At 35.9% G+C, this 22,524-nt stretch overlaps 1 protein-coding gene across 1 annotated transcript in view; it reads left to right on the plus strand.

Moving 5' to 3' along the window:
* TMEM245 (transmembrane protein 245) overlaps positions 1-22,524 on the plus strand; it is a 97,038-nt gene that overhangs the window by 21,962 nt on the left and 52,552 nt on the right. The window contains exons 4-7 of the mRNA XM_061200129.1: positions 542-658; positions 2,940-3,164; positions 4,320-4,489; positions 12,845-12,949. Of these exons, the coding sequence (XP_061056112.1) occupies positions 542-658; positions 2,940-3,164; positions 4,320-4,489; positions 12,845-12,949 (617 nt within the window). The remainder of the gene's footprint in view (positions 1-541; positions 659-2,939; positions 3,165-4,319; positions 4,490-12,844; positions 12,950-22,524) is intronic.

Below are 22,524 nucleotides of genomic sequence, written 5' to 3' on the forward strand. Positions count from 1 at the left end.
CACAGACTTGGTGTGGCAGTGTGTTTCAACACAGATGTGCAGTAAAATTAACCTGTGAAGTAAAAAAAAATATAAGCGTGGCACTCCATGTTTATATATCTACTATCTGCCACATGCACCAGCATCAAGTTCCCAAATGAGAGAGATACACAGAGAGTCCAGGAACCTGCATTTTTAGCAGACTTTCCTGTTGCTTTTCTTTTTTTCTTTTTTCTTTTTATTGGAGTATAGTTGATTTACAATGTTGCATTAGTTTCAGGTGTACAGCAAAGTGAATCAGTTATACATATATCCACTCTTCTTTAGATTCTTTTCCCATATAGGTCATTACAGAGTATTGAGTAGAGATCCCTGTGCTGTACAGTAGCCTGTTGATTCTTAAGCATTCTCTCTTGGCGAAGAACCACTGGTCTGGTGGGTCAGTAATAACCATTTTGTTATATTGCTGTTGAAAACTTAGGAGTATGTTTCAGTTTGCAGGTTATTTCCCATTTTGTCCATTGCCTTTAAAAAGTTTAAAAAATGCATGCTTGTTTTATAGGAGCAGAGTTACCAGGGCAAGTTATCTCCATGGCAGCTTCTACTCTAGCAACCTTGGCCATCTCCATCACAGGGTATGAATCGAGCACTGAGGACCAGCCCTCTCCCCAGCCTGCAGGTGACTGACGTTGTGAAGGAGTGCCTTCAAAATATTCCGGAAAATGAAATATATGTAGAATATAAAATTAAGAAAGACACTAGCACCACAAAATGCTACTTACTGGTCCTTCATTTTTCTCTCTGGTTCCTATTTTTACACTTTTTTCCTTCTCATCTTTGTTCTCATATATCACTTTTTTCATACATTTAATTATCTTCTTAGGTTTCTTATCTTGATTCTTCATTCTTTCCTTTTTTTTTTTTAAAGTGCTTTTCTTATTTTTCTTTTGTTATTCTCTCTCACTTTCCTTTCGTGTTATTTTCCTTTTCTTAGGGTCCTATTTACCTTTGTCCATATTTTCTCCTACTTAGTCCTTTTATTTTCCATTTCTTCTGCAACTGTCAGTTCTCCTCCATTGTTCTATTTTGCTCTGACTCTTTATGTTGCTTTTGTTGTTGTTGTTCCCTTTCTCCAGCTCTTTCTTTTGTTTTTTATTTTCCATCTTCCAGTCATTAATTTCTCTGGCATTTCTTGCTTTTCTTCTCAAAGTTTGCTTTGCATGCCTCATGCTGTTAGTATATTGACTGTTTCCCTTAAAACAGAGCCCTCTGGTTGTTCTGCATGCAAAGCTCCTGTAAGATCCAGCTGGTAGGTTTATACCAGCTTTAAAGTCACACTGTACTTGCACAGGATTCAGGAATGTAAAAGGCCTTCCCTGTCTGTGCCAAGAGGTCCGTTAGTGCCAGAGGTTTGGGAGTTAAGGAATGTTTTTCATGAGCTATTTTTGAAGAATGGACTTCAGAGAAGTCTTGAAAGAAGGGATCGGCTAAGAAAAAGGCATTTGGGGTAGTAGGAAAACGTTATTTTTCTTGCACATCGAATCATGTTTTCAAAGTGGAAAGGGGATGATGTTTTAGTTATGGACTTACCGTTCTTCTACATATCTGCCACATCCACCAACGTGAAGTTTCCAAATTAGGAAGATATTCAGAGAGTAGAGTCAAACAGAAGCATATTATAATTAGCTTGCGCTTTAGCCCCAAACCTCAGGGTAGAATGTTCTGGTGAGGTGGGCTGACTTACCATGGTGCTAGTTACATCAGTAGTAAAAATGTACGCACAACTAATCATTTAACATTAAAAAGAAACACTAAGGAAATTATGACATAACACTCAGAAGGCTACTGTGTGGTTACTTATGAAAATTATGAAATAACAGGGAAGGCATTGTTAGAACAAATATTTAGTGAGTACGTTCCATACGTTAGGTACTATTGTGTGTGCAAGGAAATCAGTGGAGGGGAGCGCAAGATAGACAGGGTCTTAGCTCTCCTGGAGCTGACATTCAACTGAAGGGAGAAAGTGGGAAAGGTCATAAGTGGAACATGATACAACTATGTAAAATATGTAAAGACAATGGGGCAAATAGGGCATTGAGATTAGGGGTGTTCATGGTTTTTTTTAACCTAGACTTTAAGAAATATGGTATACTTTTATCATTAACTTTTTTTATGGAAGGCAAAATGCAGGTTTTAAGATCTTATGCATTTCCATCATCATGGTATATTCTGAGTAATAGTGAAATGTAATAGTAGTCGCGTTGTTAGAAAACAGTGCCTCGTGAAATAATTGAGTGTGATATCCTGTATTTGAAAATTCCTCTTCCCCAGCAGTCTGTCATTTTTCATATCTAATTCTAAGAGAAAGATATGCTGCAAATCCCTGGCTGGTTCTTGTAAGAGCAGTTGGCTCCATTTAGGTAAAATGACGCTGAAAAGCCATATTGTTTCAGAAATATATATAAATACATCTACTATAAAGTTAAAAGAGGAGGAATTTTTAAATAAAGAATTCTGTATGTTAATATTTGTTGCTTTATATGGTTTGGGTAATTTTCATGGGCTAATTATGATTCTCAGTTACTTTGTCATGTGTTTTTCTTCAGTTTTTTGTCTAAATGATATATATAAAAATATAAATGATATATATATGTCGTAAAAAAACTTGCACAATGTTAAGTGTATAAAGTAAAAAGTAAAACATTTCTCATACTCAACCCTACTCCCCAAAAAACTTAATTTCCTTAGATGTAAACACAGCATTAATTCTCCACACCTTTTTCATTGCATATGCAAGCATACATCCAAGTCTTTTTTTCTTTTTTAACCCAATGTAATCATACTGTCAGAATACATTTTGAAAGCTTAAACTAGGATAGCCTAGCTAATTGCTCTGTATTACTGTTTATTAATGTGGACTAATATGTGGGTGTGTTTTTTTTTTTTCTTTCCCTCTTCAGGGACAGAAACCATGGACAGAGGAGAACCCCCTCCAGCACTGTCCTCATCTGCTTCACCCTCCTCCCCTTCACCCACCTTGGGCAGACAAAGGTCTGAAGTTGGAACATTTCTTAGAAAGAAGAAAACTAGCGATATCTACTTTGTGTCTCTCCTTTGGGCCATTGTTGGAGTCCAGATCTGGTTGAACCTGTGGATTGTACAGTTGCTGCCAGTGCCTATTGCAGGTAATTGGTTAATTATGATCTCGTCTTGCCTTTGAAGACTTTTTTCTTTAACTTTTGGATTTTTATGTTTGAGATAACTTTACTGTCTTTTTAAATAAAAAGGGAGAGCAGGCTGTGAACAAGGTGGCCCCTTAGAAGTTTTTACAACTATAATTACCCTGGTCTTATTCTTGAGACCATAGGAGCTTTCCTAAGACCTCTCCAGAGATTCAAAAATGCTGATGAAGGAATTGTTGAATTGGCATGTAACACTGACCTCATGGTTCAAAATAGTAAACTGTGAACTGTTAGATTATAAGGCCAGGACTAAGGACACAGAACCCCCTTGAGTTAGGGAAATTATGGTGGTTGGGATCCATTATCTAGGGTCCAAACTTCAAGGCAACCCTCGCAGATAAATAGCACTTCCTTCTGGTCCCTCCACCTTCTTAGTTGGCCTTTAACAGAAGGCTTAACCTCCGTTTGAAGGGCCACCACACTGCCCACCTGCAGAGGGGTACTTTCACATTGTAGTCTGCGTGGTTCCCACTGAAGTTACATAGTACACGGCTGTTTGTGACAGCCCTGCTCATACTCACCCTGCTTCTCTACCGAACCCCGGTAAAAGATTCAGATGTACAGAGCAGCATCGAGTAGAGAAATAGAAACAAATGAAAATGTTGCCCTGCAGTGGTATAATCATGATACATATGGAATACCTTATACTTCTCTGGTCACTAAACATCAAACATCTAAGGAAAAGAACAAAATTTGGCAAGAGCAGCTATAATAGCCGAAGAGATTAGGACATGTCAGGGGTTAGTATTCTTTACCCTGGAAGGGTAAGGCGTGAGGGGCCAAGATGGTAGTCACTGAAATCTTCATGATCAGGGTATCTTATGTTTATATAGGCTGTGAATCCCTGACCCCTTCAAGGATTAAGACGTCACAGAGAAGGAGGGATATAGGTGGGTGGGGATTGTGTGAAAATTGTCCCAATTACATCAATTTGGAATATTTTGAACTTTCTTTTCTCCCTCTTCCTTTTTAAAAAAAAACAACTGTATTTTAGCACTAGCTTTACTGTTTTAGGAAGTTATATGAAATTGAGGAAACTATTCATGTTAAAGCTTTGTAACCTCTATCTTTTTTATGTGTGTATTTCTCATCTTATAGTATGGATACTCAAAAAGCTTGTTATTCACTTTGGCGTTGTGAACTTCCTGGAGAAGCGCTGCTCCGTGTGGTGGCAGGTTATAGAGCACTTCCTGAAGGAGCGGCAGGAAGCCCTGGCACCGTGGCCAATTATCGGGCTTGGAAAATTCTTGTTAAAAGTTGATAGCAAGGTATTGTATTTTAAGAACTTGAGCTATTTTAATGGGGTTTATGTATTTCATTGTCTAAAATATTCCATTTTATGGTGTATTGGTATTTATGTTTTATTTGTGGATAGCACAGTTAATGTCTAATTCTATGATGAAATTTAAAGTTTAGAATTATGGTTTATATAAGGATGGGATAGATTTAGTTTCAGTAAGTATTGTGTTAGTATTTTTACATCTTAAAAATGGGAGACAAGGAGCACCTAGTTCAACTCTCTCATTTTATAAGGACCAAATTGAAATCTAGAGGGGTTAAGTGACTTGCCTAAAGTTATATAGCCAGGTGGTGGCTCAGTTCAGTGAATATTTTTGGGAAAATTCTCATGTGTCAGATATTATGCTCAGTCTTAGGGAAAATCAGATGAATCCTGGAAAACTAGGTACAGAAGCTGTGTTTAGTGGGGAGACAGCAATCCCTTAAAATTTAGAGGCCGAGTTAGATTCAGAGGCTTAGTGGTTAAGAGCATAGGCTCTGAATTCAAACTCTGGATTCAGATCCCTGTTCTACTTATTAGCTATGTGACCTTGGATGAGTTTCTTAACCTTTCTGTGCCTTGGTTTTCTTACCAATACAATGAGTGTAATAGCAGGTATACTTCATAGAATGGTTATGAGTGTTAAATGAGTTAATATATGTACAATTCTTAGATCAGGATCTGGTACACAGTAAGCTCTATGTAAGTGTTAAGCTATTGTTGTAATTTGGGGAGGAGAAGTGTGTACAGGATACAGTGGTAGTACTGAGCAAGAAATGACTCACTGTCGGAGAGCGGTGGGAGAGGGGAGGTTTTGCAGCAGAGGTGATGCCAGAGCAAATTTTGAAGCACAAGCAGGAGTTTATTAGGTAGATATGGCAAGAAGAGCAGGTGGATGGAGCAGTGCAAGGGCACAGAGACTCCCATAGCATGAGTTCTTAGGGAACACCAGGACAATGGCAATGGCTGGGATATGTGAAATGGTAGTTAGTGGGAGGCAAGGCTGCAGGGTCAGGTGAGACTGGATCACGAAGGCCTTTTTGTGTGCCACGCTGTGCAACCTGGACTTCATCACAGGGCTGGTGACTGCTTCCTTTAACAGGTCCATCCATGACTTATGGTTGAGAAACACTGTTAGTTGAAACAAATGTAGATATAGATGAGAACAGTGACTGGAGTTCATGTGAGGGGGGAGGAAGTCGAAGGAGATGCAGGGGATACATTTTCTTACATATTGCCTGATGGTCTTCCAGAAAGTTTGCCAGTTTTAATTCCCACCACTGCAACATGTGAGAATGCCCATTTCCTTGAGCTCTTGCTAATACTGGATGTTATAGTGTAACAAAAAGTCCATTTTAGTTTTGTAAAAAGAAGTATCTCAGTGTTGTTTTAATTTGAAAATTTTAAAAGTAAAAATTAGGTTGACCATCCTTTTATTTGCTTATTGGCTGTTTATATTTTTCTTTTGTAATTTGCCTATTGTGTTCTTATTAAGTTTTTTCAATTTTTTAAATAAGAATCTAAAACTTCTCACAAAAATTTCAACATATTTATCACATCTCCCTGATTAAGGTGAAGCGTTATCTTATTAGAGCAGATTTATCACTTCAGACGGTTTAAAGAGGGTAACTCTTACTTCAATTAATTTCTTTGTCTTAGCACTATCGGATGGGATAGAAACTGAATCCCCTTCTCAGTGTTCCCATGTACTTGTATTTGGAACCCTTCATTTAGGAAAACTCTACAGTTGTGTCAGTTGAAGTTCCAGGAGTGTCAAAAAGTATTTGTTATAGAGTAGCCTTGTAAAAAATTTTTCATTTTTATTCTAATTTATATGTCAATCTGTCCTTCTTAAAGAAGAGAGACAGTAAAATGAATAAAACTAGCATTTTCTGTTATATGTAATACATACCAGAATAAATGGCTGTCTCAAACTGAATATTTAATTATAATTGCTGTCAAAATTATGTTCTGTGTAGTATAATAATATATGTGGGCTCCTGCTTTGGGGAATAAATCTATTTTTCTGTTTCATTTCAATTGATTGGACCAGTGGTTTTGAAATGACCCATATACAGGAGATTGTTTTAAGTATGTGTCTAAACATGTATTGGGTGTACTTTAGGGAAAGCTCTGCAAAGAGCATTTACAGTCACTCTGATGAAATTATGCGTCTTAGTTTTTATGCTTTTTATGTCACTAATAATGCCTTAAATCTTATATTTACTGATTTTTAGATTATGTATCCACTAATCAGCATGAGTTATTATAGTGCTAAATATTGTGAGGTGTAGATGACATAATGTTTATGTGAAAAAAAGGATATTATATATGGTAGAAAAATGTGTGCCTAAAAAATTGGAAATGGAAGGAAATGCACCAAATCTGATCAGAATCTTAGATATGTCTGCTTTTTTGCCAGGTGTTCACTGTTCCAAATGAGCACTGAAATGTTTTACTGTAGGAAATATGAAATAAGTAGTATTATAAAGCTATAACTACAAAGTTCAATGAAAATGTAGTATATGAACATAAATTAGTTTATACAGGGACTGAAAATCCTTTTGGTGCATGCTATGTGAAAAATCTTAATTATCACTTTGATCTTTGGAATTTGGTGTGAAAGTTCAAGCCTATAAGCATTCAAGTTATTTTTATGTATTTTTAATTATTGATTTGCCAACAAAGCTTGTGGTTATCATCATTTCAATCGTGTATCTTAAAGGACTACTATATTCACTTGATTTAAAAACTTTGTTAATGCATTACAATTTTTTTTCCAGTTTTCCCTTTGTCTGAGATAATTTCCTCCTCATGCTCTCAGTGATTTTCTTTTCTTTCCTTTTCATGCTATTACTGTATTCTCTAATGATATGCCACTGTTCTTATCTTCTCTCTCTCACCTTACCCCCTATGCTCAAGCTCTGGCACTGGCTAAATAAGAAGGTAAACAAACACCCGGATTTTGGGTTTTACTATTGAATTCTGTAACTTCCCCCCAAATTTCCGTTCTCACCCTGTTTCTGTCCATATGTCAAACTAAGTTTTTGTTTTTAAAGTTCTAATTATAAGCTATGGAAGGTCATGAAGCATTAATATTGTCACAGTACAATTTGCTAAAAACTCAAAGCTATTTATTTAGGATGTGGATGATATCTCCTTGCCCAAGTGTGTGTAAGTTCTGTCTTGTAGTCCTTTTGTCCACTGTGATTTCCATTCCTTTTTAGCTCTATAATGTGACCCAGTCTGATACTCTAATCTCCTTTGTTGTGTGAGAGCACATTAGGCAGAAGTTACTAAAAAGGAAAGAGAACTCGTTATGGCTACTTTTTCTATAAATAACACAATAATTTAAAAAATATATAAATATGTGAAATATTTGTCTGATTCTCTTGGCTGGTAATGTTATATGTTGTCCTTTTTAATAACTAGTATTCCAAAATTTTATTTTTATCTTAAAAAAGATTGTAGTCATGGCCTATGATATCTAATTTTATGTATTTCCCAAAGTGTGAGGTATCTGTGGTCAATGCCGCACATGATCAGCATGGAATTTTCAATAACTTCAATAAAGGCTAATGCAGATATATTAGGAGTGCTGTATCTCTGATATATTGTCCACATACAGTAGTTCTGACTTAATATCATCAGATCCCTAGGGCAGATAGCAAAAGATGACATCATTCATGTGTATTGTCTTTAAACACAATAAGACCTTAAAAATCTTCAGTGAAAATATAGCAGGCCTTAAGAAAGATGTGGTACCTCTTGGAAATAGATGAAAATGTGACTCTTGGGTGTAAAGATTAGGGTTTCATTCTTTCTGTTGAAACAAGAATGGGGAGACTCTTGACAATGCTTACACTTTTAAACGTTGGATTGAGAATAAGCAGTGTGTGAAATAAATAAATACACACACATACCACCACCACTACACACACACAAACACACATACACAAACACACATACACAGATGGCTGTGTATACCTCCACTCTCTAAAAAACTGGTATGAGTAAATGAGTTCAATCCTTGGCAAATGATAGTGCTGCAAATATAAGTTACATTTTCTTACTTTGATTAAAGTAGGTGATTTTATATATTTCCCCAATTTATGTATATTGAAATGAAATTGTCCTCTAGAGATGAGAGAAAGGTGATTTAAAGTCATTAGGTTCAGGGACTTCCCTGGCGGTCCAGTGGTTGAGACCTCGCCTTCCAATGCAGGGGGTGTGGGTTCGATCCCTGGTTGGGGAGCTAAGATCCCACATGCCTCATGGCCAAAAAACCAAAAGATAAACCAGAAGCAGTATTGTAACAAATTCAATAAAGACTTTAGAAAAAAAATAAAGTCATTAGGTTCAATCTGATTTAACCTTTGGTGACTAAATGAGTTAGGTTACCTAATTCATAGCTGACTGGTTGTGAGTTAGTTTTAAAAGATTCCTAAGAGATAGGTAACTTTTTCCTTTTCTTTGGTGATTCCATGTAGTGTAGGTAAAGCATTGGTGTAGAGTAGGAGTAACTGCTTTAAGTTCTGAGGAAAGCATGTAAATAAGTTGAGGTCTGTTTTGTTACATTTCATCCAAGGTCAGAAAATGTGCAGCATTGGGTATTGGTATTCCAAGTTCAAGTGGAGTGAATTAGAGAGTAATTCAAGAGAAGTGAGGGTGAGAGACATGTCTCTGATTAATTGAAATGTAACTGTTTCTTAAGACTTAATTGTTTTATTTCTTAGTATTTATTATTTGCACTAAGACTACTAGAATTTGGTTAAAAAAAACAAAGCAAAATAAAAACCTCCAGGTCCAGAATAACGAAATAGAAAACTCAGTAGTGGAATGACACTTCCTTCATAGTTTGATAAATAGGGCCAGTCAGTTTCAGAGTGTCTTTTGGTATAACTATAAATTTACTGACATTGCTACATTAAAAAAAAAATGCTTGCCCTTCATTTATACTTGAAACATTAAGAATGTTGTTTTAAAATTACTCCCCTTCCACTTTTAGAAAATAAAGTTTAAAATCTGAAATAATTTCTCTTGGTGTGGAAGGCTGGGAAAGTTACTAGACGACTGTGCAATTTCCACGAGCAGGGCAGGGTTTGATAGGTGGGGTATGATTCCCTTTGCCCAAAGCGGACCAGAGAACAGGATGAGCCTCATGGGACAGCGCCACTGGCATTTCTTTACGAATTCTCTCCTCCTTCCTCTTCCCCTTCCCCCTTGCTTCCTCTGACCATGTTTCTCTTCCTGTGTCTATCAGTTGCTGTTTCCTTATGAGTCTTGTTCCATTCACTCTTTCAGGGGGTTCTTTTCCTCCATAAGTTTTCTATCCATTTTGTTTCCTCTCGATTGGTCCTTAGTTCTTCACATTTTTAAGTCCTTCCTGTCTCTCTTTCCCACTCTTTGTGCTCTCTTTCGCTTTTGCTGTCTTCTTTTCGTCGTGTTTTCTCACCTTATATCTTAGCTGGCTGTCATGTGAATAGAACCCCCCCGCCCCAACTTTTTTGCTTATGTATTGAACATCTTTTTTTTTTTTTTTTTTTAATTTTATTTATTTAGTTTTGGCTGTGTTGGGTCTTCGTTTCTGTGCGAGGGCTTTCTCTAGTTGCGGCGAGCGGGGGCCACTCTTCATCGCGATGCGCGGGCCTGTCACTATCGCGGCCTCTCTTGTTGCGGAGCACAGGCTCCCGACGCGCATGCTCAGTAGTTGTGGCTCACGGGCCCAGTTGCTCCGCGGCATGTGGGATCTTCCTAGACCAGGGCTCGAACCCGTGTCCCCTGCATTAGCAGGCAGATTCTCAACCGCTGCGCCACCAGGGAAGCCCTGTATTGAACATCTTAAGTGACTTGATTTACAGGCACACCTCAGAGGTATTGCGGGTTGCATTCCAGACTACCCCAGTAAAGCGAATATTGCAAATAAAGCAAGTCACATGATTTTCTTTGGGTTCCCAGTGCATATAAAATTTGTTTACACTATACTGTAGTCTATTAAGTGTGTAGTAGCATTATGTCTAAAAAACTGTAAACTTTAATTAAAAATACTTTATTGCTAAAAAATGCTAACGATCATCTAAGCCTTCAGTGAGTTGTAGTAGTAACATCAAAGATCATTGATTACAAATCACCATGGCAAATATCATAATAATTAAAAAGTTTGAAATATTGGGTGAATTACCAAAATGTGATACAGAGACACAAAATAAGCAAATGCTTTTGGAAAAAATGGTGCCAATAGACTTGCTCGATGTAGGGTTGCCACAAACCTTCACTTTGTAAAAAAAAAAAACACATTATCTGCAAAGCACAGTAAATTGGAAACGAGGAAAATAAAACAAGGTCTGCCTGTATTTTAAATTTTGAACAAAACATCTAACCCTCAGTATTATCTCTTGAAAATAAATCTTTATTTAGGTGCCTCTTATTCCAAGCCTTAGGTATAGGCTTGTGATAGGAAAATTCTACCCTGGCTTAAAAACAAAATTTGACTTTTGTAATGTTGTTGTACATATCGTGTTTGTGAATATTCCATGTTTTATATGTTAAAAATACCCAGACATAAATTTAGATATTCATACTTTCCAAATAAAACATCATTTATGTTAACATATTTCAGGATATGACTTTTCTAAAAAAAATTGAGGCTCCTAAGTTATTTTCAGAAATCATAACTTGTGAATACAAATCCGGTCTTAATTCTTAAATTATTTTATTTATCTTGCCTAGTCAAATATGTATTAACTGAGCTTTTACCACATGCCATGCACTGTTAGGTTTTGGAGATACAAAGAAGAGTAATACAACACTAGCTCTTTCCTCAGGAAACTGTATCAAGAACTAGATGTAGAGTTAGTTTCTGATCGTGAAACTTTTCAGTTTCATTGGTTTTAGAACTTACATTCAAAATATGACCTCTGACCTTCCATATCTTAGAAACCTGTTATTACTTTTTTTAATCTCTGCATTGTCTTTGATGCTTTGGTAGCATGCACTGAAAATTAACTCTTCCGTTTGAAGCTGTAATTGCCAAGATAAAAGATGCACTTTTTATCTTTGAGTTCACTGTAGCATTGATCTCTTAATGACAGTGTGCTTCATGAAAGATAAGGAGATGCAAGCTTATAATCACTGAGTGGAAAATAAATGTTTTAGAAGGCATGTTGTTTTAACCACCATTTTTTTGCTCTTGGATGTTTAACTCACTGTTTGGAGAACATAATATTTAAATTAAGAGTAACTTATTCAGCAATGCTCATGTTGGAGCTGAGGGGTGCAATGTGGTATTTCAGTCGTCAGTCTGATTGTATTTTTGAAATGTTAAATGGTAGCTTTGCATGGCAGGAATTCTAGAAATCTATCAGAATTATATAATCTCAAAACAAAAATTTTTGTAAATGTAGGATTATTTGTGATTGTGAAAGATGAGAGAAGTTATACTCAAAATAGAACGTCAAGTAGCATTTAGGGAAAGCATAATTTTAATTATTGATTAAGGAATAACCATTACTTTAATGATTATTCTTTATTTACAGCCAATTACAGTTTGTCATAAAGCTTATGTTTTAAAAAGAATAGAAATGTCAAGTGGAATATCATATTTTTAAAAGTATTTTATTATGAAATATTTCAAATATAAAAAGATAAGAAGAGCACCCACATGCCTATCTTCCAGCATGACAAAATATTACCTATACAGTTGAAGCCTATTGTGTACCCCTCCCTGCTTGTGCATCCACTTCCAACCATTTTGCCCCCAGGGTAACTATTATTCTGAAATTAGTATTTATTATTACCTTAACATTAGATTTTATTCTTACTGCTTTTATAACCCTAGTGACATTAAAGGGAAAAAATAGTTTGAATGTAATTCCCATTTTAATTTGCTCCTATTTTATCTGTATAATTTAGGATATACCTGTACTGTAAGAGTCATACTTTTTCTAAAGTCATCTATATTTGCTAATTGACAGTAAAATTTCATGAGATTTGAGGTCACTAATGGATTGTCATTATTTTGTTTAGAATATTTATCAGATTGTAAATTATAATTTGAAAGGTAAATATACCACAGTATGAGAATCCAAGCATAGTTACAGTTTATATTCAAACTGACTGCCTTTTCTTAGATATGACAATAATAAACTCTTTCTATAAACAACAATGGTAATTAATATTGTTCCTTAACTTTCTAAAGTGGTTTATAGCTTTCCCTGCTTTAATCATTATGCCATAGTTTGCTTTGCAATGCTGAATATCTTGTCTTCATGATGTTTGAATACATATGTGTTTTTATTAAGTTGTGTTTGAAAGATAACTAATTCTCTTTTTCGTTTCTGTGCAGATGATCATCTGGCTGGAGAAGATGTTAGACAAAATTATTAGCATTTTCATCATATTTTTGTTAGTGATAGGAACCCTTCTTTTAGCCCTACTCCTGACTGCAAAGGTAGAGTACAACAATACTGTTATCATTAATAAACTCTTAATTGTTAGAATTTGTTGTGTAGATAAGAAGCTAGCAGATGCAGGCATGGGAAATATTACTTTGCTTATAAGTATATGTAACAGTTAAAGTATTTATGATTTTTGTATCACTAGTTTTGCCATGAATTTGCCTAGTATATTTTTTAATGTGCATTTTTATTTATTTCATAAAAATCCTCTGAGGTAAATGCAGATGAAAAATTAAGATACTGAGGAAAAAGTGGCTTCTTCTGTCAATAGGAGAACTACGATCTGGTCTCATGACTTCTAGTGTAGATCCTGTTTCCTAGATCAGAATTCAATTCCTTTCCTTCATGTCTCATTGGTTTTTCTGCTGATTTACCATTAGGATATTTCTCGCTTTCCAGATCCTTCCAGCTTGCATTTCCTCTCCCCCTTCTTAGTTTGCACTGCTGTAACAGAAAACCATAGACTGAGTGCCTAAAACAACTGACATTTCTCACAGTTCTGGAGGCTGGAAGTCCCAGATGAAGGTGCCAGCATGGTCAAGTTCTTGGTAAAGGTCCTCTTCCTGGTTTATAGATGGCTGTTTTCTCCTTGTGTCCTCACATGGTGGGGAGAAAGAACATGTGTCTCTTCTTATAAGGACACTAATCCCATCATGAGAGTTCCACCCTCATGACCTAATTACTTCCCAAAGGCCCTACCTCACATTGGATGTTAGGATTTCAACATACGAATTTCGGGAGGATACAAAAATTTAGTCCATATCACCCCTCTTTCATCAAAGAAAATCATTCTCCAAGGTGCAACTAAAATTTTCTCTATAGTGATGTCTCTTACGGGCTATTTAAAAAACTTTTATAATCTATTTTAATCTTTATATTGACTCTACTCAACTCTGCATCCCAGATTTTTATATGTTTTCCAGGAATTGTGAAACTTACATGAAATCATGGATACGAAAAATTTTCCTGTAGTGCTGTAGAGAGATGGTAGTACCTGTTATCAGTAGATAATCTAATATGCAGCAGTTTACTAAAGGATTACACTGTTTCCTGCTATTTGACTTTCCACTTGCAAGTCCTGTTCTCAGTCCTTCTTAGCCTCAGTATGCCCTGATCTTATCAACCTGCTCTCTCTGTACCTGTTTCAGTTTCAATGCAGTTTTTATCTGTTCTTTGGATTTTAATCGTGTACAGTCACTTGTTTAGACTCTACAGCCTTGTTTAGAGACCTTTCTTTGTTTTTGTCATATTTCACCTAAACGTGCCACTGCACGACTTCCTAGTTCTTAGAGAAATCTTTCACCAGTATGGTCTTTCGTTTTCCTTTTTTCTCTTTTTCCTCTCTCTTCTTCTATTCCACTCTCCCTTCTTCTTCCCTTTGAGTAGGGTCTTCTTGCCTGCCCATCTCAATTGTTCATCTTTCAAGTTCTTTTTCTTTGTTCATCCCATGCTTCAGTGAGCTTTTGCTTCCCTGAACTTTCATAACAAGTATTACTGAACCACTTCTTTGTGGTCTAGGACTCATGCAAACTGAGCTTTTGAAGGAAATTTACTGGTTATCTAGTTCATTCTCCCAACCAATAAAAGGATAATTCTCTAAAACACCACGACCGTATCCATTTGAATGTCTAATAGACATCTCAGATGTAACATGTCAAAACTGAATTCCAGACCTCCCTTGCTTGTCTGTTCTTCTCACAGTCTTCCCATTTTGGTAAGTGACAGCTTCATTCTGCTTGCTCAGGTGAAAAGCCTCAGGGTCATTCTTGACTACTTTTTTTCTTTTATATCCACATCCGGTCTGTCAGAAAATCCTTTTTGCCTCCATTTTCCTGATATATCTTGGGGTAATAGCAGGGTGAGGATGTCAGGTAATTCCTTTCTACCTAAAGCAAGGATAAAATGGTATTAAAATGACTATAAACACCATATCAGGGCATTGGAAAATGACCAGTTAGACAATAATTTGAGGAGTATTTGCTCATGAAAAACTGTTACCACAGCTGGTAAAAACATGTAGTTTGTGGCTTTCTTGCTTGGAGTTACCTATCCTCACCTGCCTGGCGTGAGCAGCAAAAACCTGCAGCTTTTCTTATGGGAGGTGGTGGATTTGGTTTGGGACTGGCAACAGAGAAGCTGTGAATTAAAGGTGAGATTCTGGAAGCAAGAGAGCCATAGAAGGGCTGAGATTAATAAATCACACATTCTAGACCTGGTATATGTGAGACCTCAAGGAGTCCTGGGAATATTGAAAGCCTGGGAGATTTGAAAATTTGTTGTGCCTTTGATTGTATTTCTCAACTCTCACACATCTCAGGCTGCAGAGGATGAAGCTTCCTAGTGTGAAGTGTCTGAGCATAACTTCTGCCAAAATTATTTGCTGTCTGTTAAGCTATTCAGATCTAGGGGAAACCCTTAGGCTTTTCAAAAAATAAAAGACATTGAGCAGAGACATTAATGACAGGGAAGACAGACTTTGCAGTTTGATTATGGATAAGTTATTTGCTTACTGAAACAAAATAACAGCTCTCAGAGGTACAAAACAGAATCCAGAGTTGCTGCAGCACATTTTTAAAAAAATGTATTTTATTTATTTGCACCATGTCTTAGTTGCAGCAGGTGAGCTCCTTAGTTGTGACCAGTGGGCTCCTTAGTTGTGGCATGTGAACTCTTAGTTGCAGCATGCATGTGAGATCTAGTTCCCTGACCAGGGATTGGACCTGGGCCCCCTGCATTGGGAGCACGGAGTCTTAACCACCGCACCACCTACAACTCATTTTTTTACATCCAATTCTTAACCAAAAATTACTAGACGTACAAAGAAACAGAAAAATGTGACTCAAGGGGAAAACACCCCAAAGAATTAGACACTTAAGTGGTCCACATGTTGGATTTAGCAGACAAAGAATTCAAAGCTGCTATTGTAAATATGTTCAAAGAATTAAAGGAAAGTATGCTAATAATGAGTAAACAAATGCAGACTCAACAGAGAAATGGAGCCTATAAAACGGAACCAAATAGAAATCCTAGACTGAACTGAAACTGAAAAGAACAATAACAAATGAAAAATCACTAGATAAGCTCAACAGCAGATTTGCAATCCAGAAAAAAGAAACTAGTGAATTTGAAGAAAGATCAGTAGACGCATACAATCTGAAGAACAAAAATTTAAAAAATATTGGAGCCTCAGAGATCTGTGGGACAATATCAACGTTTCTGTTAGAACCTAACAGACATGTAATTGGCATCTGAGAAAGTGAGAAGAAAAAAAAAGTTGAAAAATACTTGAAGAAATAATGGTCAAAAGCTTCCCAAGTTTCATGAAAAACATTAACAGATCCAAGAAGCCTGACAAACCTTGAGTAGAATAAATACACGGAAACAAAAAATCACACCTAGAAGCATCATAGTCAAGCTGCTAAAAGCCAAACAGAGAGACAAAGAATCTTGAAGGAAGCAAGAGAAAAATTACACATCACACACTGGAGAACAACAAAACAATGAGTTAATTCTCAAACAGTGAATCTGAGGAGGCATTGGAATGACATATTCAAAGTCTTGGGGAAAAAGAAGTAGTCAACTAAGGATTTTATAATCAGTGAAACTATTCTTTAAAAGTAAAGGCAAAATAAAAACATTTCTAGATAAACTGAAACTGAGAGTTTGTTAATAAAGAGACCTGTACTATAAGAAATGCTAAAGGAGTTCCCTCAGACTGAAGAGAAATTACTCTAGAAATAACTCTATCCAAAGGGAAAAATGAAGAGCACTTGGTAAATATATAAGTATATATAAAAGTTATATTTTTCCCTCTCCTTCAGTTTGTTTGGATAACATATTCCTATTTAAAGAAAAATTATAACACTGTATTGTAGAGTTTATAGTATATGTAGATAAGTTATGTATGTATAACCGTAGCATGAAGAAGAGGACTGGGAAATGGAACTAAACTGGTATGAGGTTCCTATAGATATTTTACTGGAAGTAAGTCAATACTAACTTGAAGTAAGTTGTGATAAATTAAAGGTATGATAAGGTTAAGATAAACAGCAACTACTAAATAACGCAAATTTTAGGGGAAATAAAATAGTATACTAAAAAAATAATTGCTTAACACGAAAGAAGGCAATAAAGGAGGAATAGTAGAGATGGGACAGATAGCAGATAACAAAATGGCAGATCTGTATCCAGTCATATCAGTGCTTATATTAAATATGAGGCAACTAAACAAAAGGCAGATTTTCAGACTGGATACGAAAAAGCAAGTTCCAACTAAATGGTATCTATAAGTGATATACTTTAAATTCAGAACCAAAAAGATTGATAGTAAAAGGATGAAAAAAGATATATGAAGCAAACTGTAAACATAAGAGATGTGGAGTGATTATATTAATATCAGACAATGTAGTTAAAACGAATATTACTGGAGACAAATGAGGACTTTTCATAATGATAAGAGTTAATACTGCAGTAAGATAAAAAAATTACAAATGTGTGTTCTAACACTAGAGCTCTAAAATACATGAAGCAGGGATTTCCCTTGTGGTCTGGTGGGTAAGACTTCGTGCTTCCAATGCAGGGGGCCCGGGTTCGAACCCTGGTCAGGGAACTAGATCCCGTGTGCATGCCGTAACTAAGAGTTCGCATGCTGCAACTAAGAAGTCCGCATGCCTCAAAAGATCCCGCGTACTGCAACTAAGACCTGGCGCAGCCAAAAAAAAAAAAAAAAAAAATCTTAAAGTATAAAATACATGAAGCAAAATGTTCAGAATTAATAGGTAAATCAATGATTATAGTTGGGGATTCATTAATACTCTTCTTGGAATAGTTGACAGAATAAGTAGATAGAAAATTTGTAAGGATATAAAAGCATTGAAAAACATTGTCAAGCAATTTGACCTAATTGACAAGAGCAGAATCATGTTCTTTTCAAGTAAACATGGAATACTGACCAAGATAAACCATGTGCTCAATACATTTAATACATTTATTTATTTTTCAATTTTATTTTATTTATTTTTTTATACAGCAGGTTCTTACTAGTTATTTTATACATATTAGTGTATATATGTGAATCACAATCTCCCAATTCATCCCCTCCCCCCACTTGGTGTCCATACGTTTGTTCTCTACATCTGTGTCTCTATTTCTCCCTTGCAAACTGGTTCATCTGTACCATTTTTCTAGATTCCACATATATGTGTTAATATACAATATTTGTTTTTCTCTTTCTGACTTACTTCACTCTGTATGACAGTCCCTAGGTCCATCCACATCTCTACAAATGACCCAATTTCATTCCCTTTTATGACTGAGTAATATTCCATTGTATATATGTACCACATCTTCTTTATCCATTCGTCTGTCAGTGGGCATTTAGGTTGCTTCCAAGACCTGGCTATTGTAAATTGTGCTGCAGTGAATATTGGGGTGCATGTGTCTTTTTGAATTATGGTTTTCTCTGGGTATATGCCCAGTAGTGGGATTGCTAGGTCATATGGTAGTTCTATTTTTAGTTTTATAAGGAAACTCCATACTGTTCTTCATAGTGGCTGTATCAATTTACATTCCCACCAACATTGCAGGAGGGTTCCCTTTTCTCCACACCCTCTCCAGCATTTGTTGTTTGTAGATTTTCTGATGATGCCCATTCTAACCAGTGTGAGGTGATACCTCACTGTAGTTTTGATTGGCATTTCTCTAATAATTAGTGATACTGAGCAGCTTTTCAAGTGCCTCTTGGCCATCTGTATGTCTTCTTTGGAGAAATGTCTATTTAGGTCTTCTGCCCATTTTTTTGACTGGGTTTTCTTTTGTTTTTTTTTTAATATTGAGCTGCATGAGCTGCTTGTGTATTTTGGAGATTAATCCTTTGTCCATTGATTCATTTGCAAATATTTTCTCCCATTCTGAGGGGTTGTCTTTTCGTCTTGTTTATAGTTTTCTTTGCTTTGCAAAAGCTTTTAAGTTTCATTAGGTCCCATTTGTTTATTTTTGTTTTTATTTCCATTACTCTAGGAGGTGAGTCAAAAAAGATCTTGCTGTGATTTATGTCAAAGCATGTTCTTCCTATGTTCCTCATAAGTTTTATACTGTCCGGTCTTATATTTAGGTCATTAATCCATTTTGAGTTTATTTTTGTGTATGGTGTTAGGGAATGTTCTAATTTCATTCTTTTACATGTAGCTGTCCAGTTTTCCCAGCGCCACCTGTTGAAGAGACTGTCTTTTTTCCATTGTATATCCTTGCCTCCTTTGTCATAGATTAGTTGACTGTAGGTGCGTGGGTTTATCTCTGGGCTTTCTATCCTGTTCCATTGATCTATATTTCTGTTTTTGTGCCAGTACTGTATTGTCTTGATTACTGTAACTTTGTAGTATAGTCTGAAGTCAGGGAGTCTGATTCCTCCAGCTCCGTTTTTCTTTCTCAAGATTGCTTTGGCTATTCGGGGTCTTTTATGTCTCCATACAAATTTTAAGATTTTTTGTTCTAGTTCTCTAAAACATGCCATTGGTAATTTGATAGGGATTGCATTGAATCTGTAGATTGCTTTGGGTAGTATAATCATTTTCACAATGTTGCTTCTTCCAATCCAAGAACATGGTATATCTCTCCATCTGTTTGTGTCGTCTTTGATTTCTTTCATCAGTGTCTTATAGTTTTCTGAGTACAGGTCTTTTACTTCGTTAGGTAGGTTTATTCCTAGGTATTTTATTCTTTTTGTTGTGATGGTGAATGGGATTGTTTCCTTAATTTCTCTTTCTGATCTTTTGTTGTTAGTGTATAGGAATGCAAGAGATTTCTGTGCATTAATTTTATATCCTGCAACTTTACCAAATTCATTGATTAGCTCTAGTAGTTTTTTGGTAGCATCTTTAGGATTCTCTATGTATAGTATCATGTCATCTGCAAACAGTGACAGTTTTACTCTTCTTTTCCAATTTGTATTCCTTTTATTTCTTTTTCTTCTCTGATTGCTGTGGCTATGACTTCCAGAACTACGTTAAATAATAGTGGTGAGAGTGGACATCTTTGTCTTGTTCCTGATCTTAGAGGAAATGCTTTCCGTTTTTCACCATTGAGAGTGATGTTTACTGTGGGTTTGTCATATATGGCCTTTGTTATGTTGAGGTAGGTTCCCTCTCTGCCCACTTTCTGGTGAGTTTTTATTTTAAATGTGTGTTGAATTTTGTCAAAAGCTTTTTCTGCATCTATTGAGATGATTGAAGGTCTTTATCCTTCAATTTGATAATATGGTGTACCACACTGATTGATTTGCATATATTGAAGAATCCTTGCATCCCTGGGATAAATCCTACTTGATCATGGTGTATGATCCTTTTAATGTGTTGTTGGATTCTGTTTGCTAGTATTTTGTTGAGGATTCTTGCATCTATATTTATCAGTGATATTGGTCTGTAATTTTCTTTTTTTTATAGTATCTTTGTCTGGTTTTGGTATCAGGGTGATGGTGGCCTCATAGAATGAGTTTGGGAGTGTTCCTTCCTCTGCAATTTTTCGAAGAGTTTGAGAAGGATGGGTGTTAGCTGTTCTCTAATTGTTTGATAGAATTCACCTGTGAAGCCATCTGGTCCTGGGTTTTTGTTTGTTGGAAGATTTTTAATCACAGTTTCAATTTCATTACTTGTGATTGGTCTGTTCATATTTTCTGTTATTTCCTGGTTCAGTCTTGGAAGGTTATACCTTTCTCAGAATTTGTTCATTTCTTCCAGGTTGTCCATTTTATTGGCAAAGAGTTGCTTATAGAAGTCTCCTACAATGCTTTGTATTTCTGTGGTGTCCATTGTAACTTCTTCTTTTTCATTTCTAATTTTATTGATTTGAGCCCTCTCCCTCTTTTTCTTGAAGAGTCTGGCTAAAGGTTTATCAATTTTGTTTTCAAAGAATCAGCTTTTAGTTTTATTGATCTTTGCTATTGTTTTCTTTGTTTCTGTTTCATTTATTTCTGCTCTGATCTTTATGATTTCTTTCCTTCTGCTAACTTTGGGTTTTGTTTGTTCTTCTTTCTCTAGTTCCTCTAGATGTAAGGTTAGATTGTTTATTTGAGATTTTTCTTGTTTCTTGAGTAGGATTGTATTGCTATAAACTTCCCTCTTAGAACTGCTTTTGCTGCATCTAATAAGTTTTGGATCGTCCTGTTTTCATTGTCATTTTTTTCTAGGTATTTTTTGATTTCCTCTTTGATTTCTTTAGTGATCTCTTGGTTATTTAGTAATGTATTGTTTAGCCTCCATGTGTTTGTGTTTTTTACGTTTTTTTCCCTGTAATTGATTTCTAATCTCATAGCATTGTGGTTGGAAAAGATGCTTGTTATGATTTCAATTGTCTTAAATTTACCAAGGCTTGATTTGTGACCCAAGATATGATCTATCCTGGAGAATGTTCCGTGTGCAGTTGAGAAGAAAGTGTAATCTGCTGTTTTCAGATGGCATGCCCTATAAATATCAGTTAAATCTGTCTGATCTGTTGTGTCATTTAAAGCTTGTGTTTCCTTATTAATTTCCTGTCTGGATGATCTGTCCATTAGTGTAAGTGAGGTGTTAAATTCCCCCACTATTATTGTGTTACTGACAATTTCCTCTTTTATAGGTGTTAGCATTTGCCTTATGTACTGAGGTGCTCCTATGTTGGGTGCATATATATTTATAATTGTTATATCTTCTTCATGGATTGGTCCCTTGACCATTATGCAGTTTCCTTCCTTATCTCTTGTAACATTCTTTATTTTAAAGTCTATTTTATCTGAGATGAGTATTGCTACTCCAGCTTTCTTTTGATTTCCATTTGCATGGAATATCTTTTCCATCCCCTCACTTTCAGTCTGTATGTGTCCCTAGGTCTGAAATGGGTCTCTTGTAGACAGCATATATATGGGTCTTGTTTTTGTATCCATTCAGCAAGCCTGTGTCTTTTGGTTGGAGCATTTAATCCATTTACATTTAAGGTAATTATTGATATGTATGTTCCTATTACCATTTTCTTAATTGTTTTGGGTTTGTTTTTGTAGGTCCTTTTCTCCTCTTGTGTTTCCCACTAAGAGAAGTTCCTTTAGCATTTGTTGTAAAGCTGGTTTGGTGGTGCTGAATTCTCTTAGCTTTTGCTTGTCTATAAAGCTTTTGATTTCTCTGTCAAATCTGAATGAGATCCTTGCCAGGTAGAGTAACCTTGGTTGTAGTTTTTTCCCTTTCATCACCCTAAGTATATAGTGCCACTCCCTTCTGGCTTGTAGAGTTTCTGCTGAGAAATCAGCAGTTAACCATATGGGAGTTCCCTTGTATGTTATTTGTCGTTTTTCCCTTGTTGCTTTTAATAATTTTTCTTTGCCTTTAATTTTTGTCAATTTGATTACTATGTGTCTCAGCGTGTTTCTCCTTGGGTTTACCCTGCCTGGGACTCTCTGCACTTCCTGGACTTGCATGGCTATTTCCTTTCCCATGTTAGGGAAGTTTTCAACTATAATCTCTTCAAATATTTTCTCTGGTCCTTTCTCTCTCTCTTCTCCTTCTGGGACCCCTATAATGCGAACGTTGTTGCGTTTAATGTTGTC

The sequence above is a fragment of the Eubalaena glacialis genome, chromosome 9, assembly GCF_028564815.1.
Source record: "Eubalaena glacialis isolate mEubGla1 chromosome 9, mEubGla1.1.hap2.+ XY, whole genome shotgun sequence".
Lineage (NCBI taxonomy): Eukaryota > Metazoa > Chordata > Mammalia > Artiodactyla > Balaenidae > Eubalaena > Eubalaena glacialis.